Genomic DNA, 1585 nt, shown 5'->3' on the forward strand with positions numbered 1-1585 from the left:
GGGACTGTTTTTAAGGAGGCAAATAACCTTCAAACAAGGTGGGTTTTTTGGGGGGTGGGTTGGTTGGTTGTTTTTTCTTTCAGAAAAACTGAAAGAGACTTAATGGGAGCGGCTTATATATGCTTCAGATTCAAAATCTGAATTTGATTAAGGTTGTCTTGAAACTATGAACGTAGACTTCAGCCAGGTGCTGCATGTACTGAAATTGATAATTCCACATGTGCTGTAACTACTTAAATATACAAAGGTGTTTTAACTGAGGTGTGTCATGACTTCTGACAGATTTTGACTAAGATCCTGCAAGTACAAGTTTAATCTATACATGCAGAAACTTCTTAATTGTACGTTTTAAGCATTAAAGGTAGGTGGTGTGAATGATTGTCTCTTTTGACATCATCTTAAAATGACTGACTTGTATAAACAGGTTATGTTAAAATCTGATTAACAGTTGGCCAGTTCCTAGGTTTTAGTAGGGGTCTTTTCTGGAGTAGATCTGCTTTAGACTAACAACATTCCAGATCTTCAGAGCTGAGCATCCACTCAGATGTGTAAAGGTAGCTTGACAATAGCATAACCCATGTGGCTTCCACTGAAGGTTGAGAAAGGAATAAACCTTTATGCAACATTGCTTTGGTTTACTGTGTGTAATTACTATAGCTACAAGATTTCTATTATTTTTTAACTTGAATGCTTATTTAACTTAAGTGTTGAAAATACTAGGTGATAGGGACAACAGTTACTTCCAAATAATCCCCTGGCACCACTATCTACAGCAAGTAATTTGGTTTTGTTTGGATTTTAACTCATTCGATGTCATCATGATTGCCTGCAGTTTTGATCCACGTTCTGTGTTTGTGGCTCCGATGTGCTCACATCTTGTTTTTTCCAGTAACTCTTATTCCCAAGATAAACCTATTATTTAACAAAATTGAATTAATGTATTGCATTTAAAGACGGGTTTTTGAGAGACTAAATTATTGCATTATCTATCTGCCTTCTATTAAGGGAACAAATCAGATTCACTGGAGAAGCGCCAAGTCCTGTTTGAAGATGCCTGCACACTGGCAGAGAAGCATGGGCTCTTAGCTGTACTGGAGACGTCAGCAAAAGAAGCTCAAAACATAGAAGAGGTGTTCACGTTAATGGCCAAGGAGCTAATAGCCCGAAATACCTTACAGCTTCACGGAGAGAACCCTCCCAACAGCATCTATCTTGATTCCAGGCCAGTGATTGCTAGTCCAAGTGTGGAGAAGACCCAGTGCCTCTGCTGAAGAGAGATTTCAGGAAGAACTTGGAAGTCGTCATTCTTCTGAGGCTGTTTGATTTCATTTTATTCCATTGACGAAAGTGTGGTATGTGGCCTGAAGCCATGTCTCTCTATCTCTCTCCCTTGCAGTTGGGCTTGTACCTTCAGAGGTCATTGTTGCTGTAGGTGACACAGGCTGCTTTGAATATGGCAGCTGGTACTTCAACAGCAACTTCTGAGCTGAGACTTGGGAAGCTGCCAGCCTTTGCCTTAACCAAAGAGAACTGTAAAAATTATTGCCTTTATTTATATCCTTAATGATTTTCTGGCTGTGTCAGA

The 1585-nt window shown here is 39.4% G+C and overlaps 1 protein-coding gene across 1 annotated transcript in view; it reads left to right on the forward strand.

Moving 5' to 3' along the window:
* RAB19 (RAB19, member RAS oncogene family) overlaps positions 1–1348 on the forward strand; it is a 3917-nt gene extending 2569 nt beyond the window's left edge. Inside the window, exon 3 of the mRNA XM_010137934.1 lies at positions 1006–1348. Coding sequence (XP_010136236.1) covers positions 1006–1271 — 266 coding nt within the window. The 3' untranslated portion in view covers positions 1272–1348. The remainder of the gene's footprint in view (positions 1–1005) is intronic.
* The last annotated feature ends 237 nt before the right edge of the window (positions 1349–1585 follow it).

The sequence above is a fragment of the Buceros rhinoceros genome, unplaced genomic scaffold, assembly GCF_000710305.1.
Source record: "Buceros rhinoceros silvestris isolate BGI_N320 unplaced genomic scaffold, ASM71030v1 scaffold5816, whole genome shotgun sequence".
NCBI lineage: Eukaryota > Metazoa > Chordata > Aves > Bucerotiformes > Bucerotidae > Buceros > Buceros rhinoceros.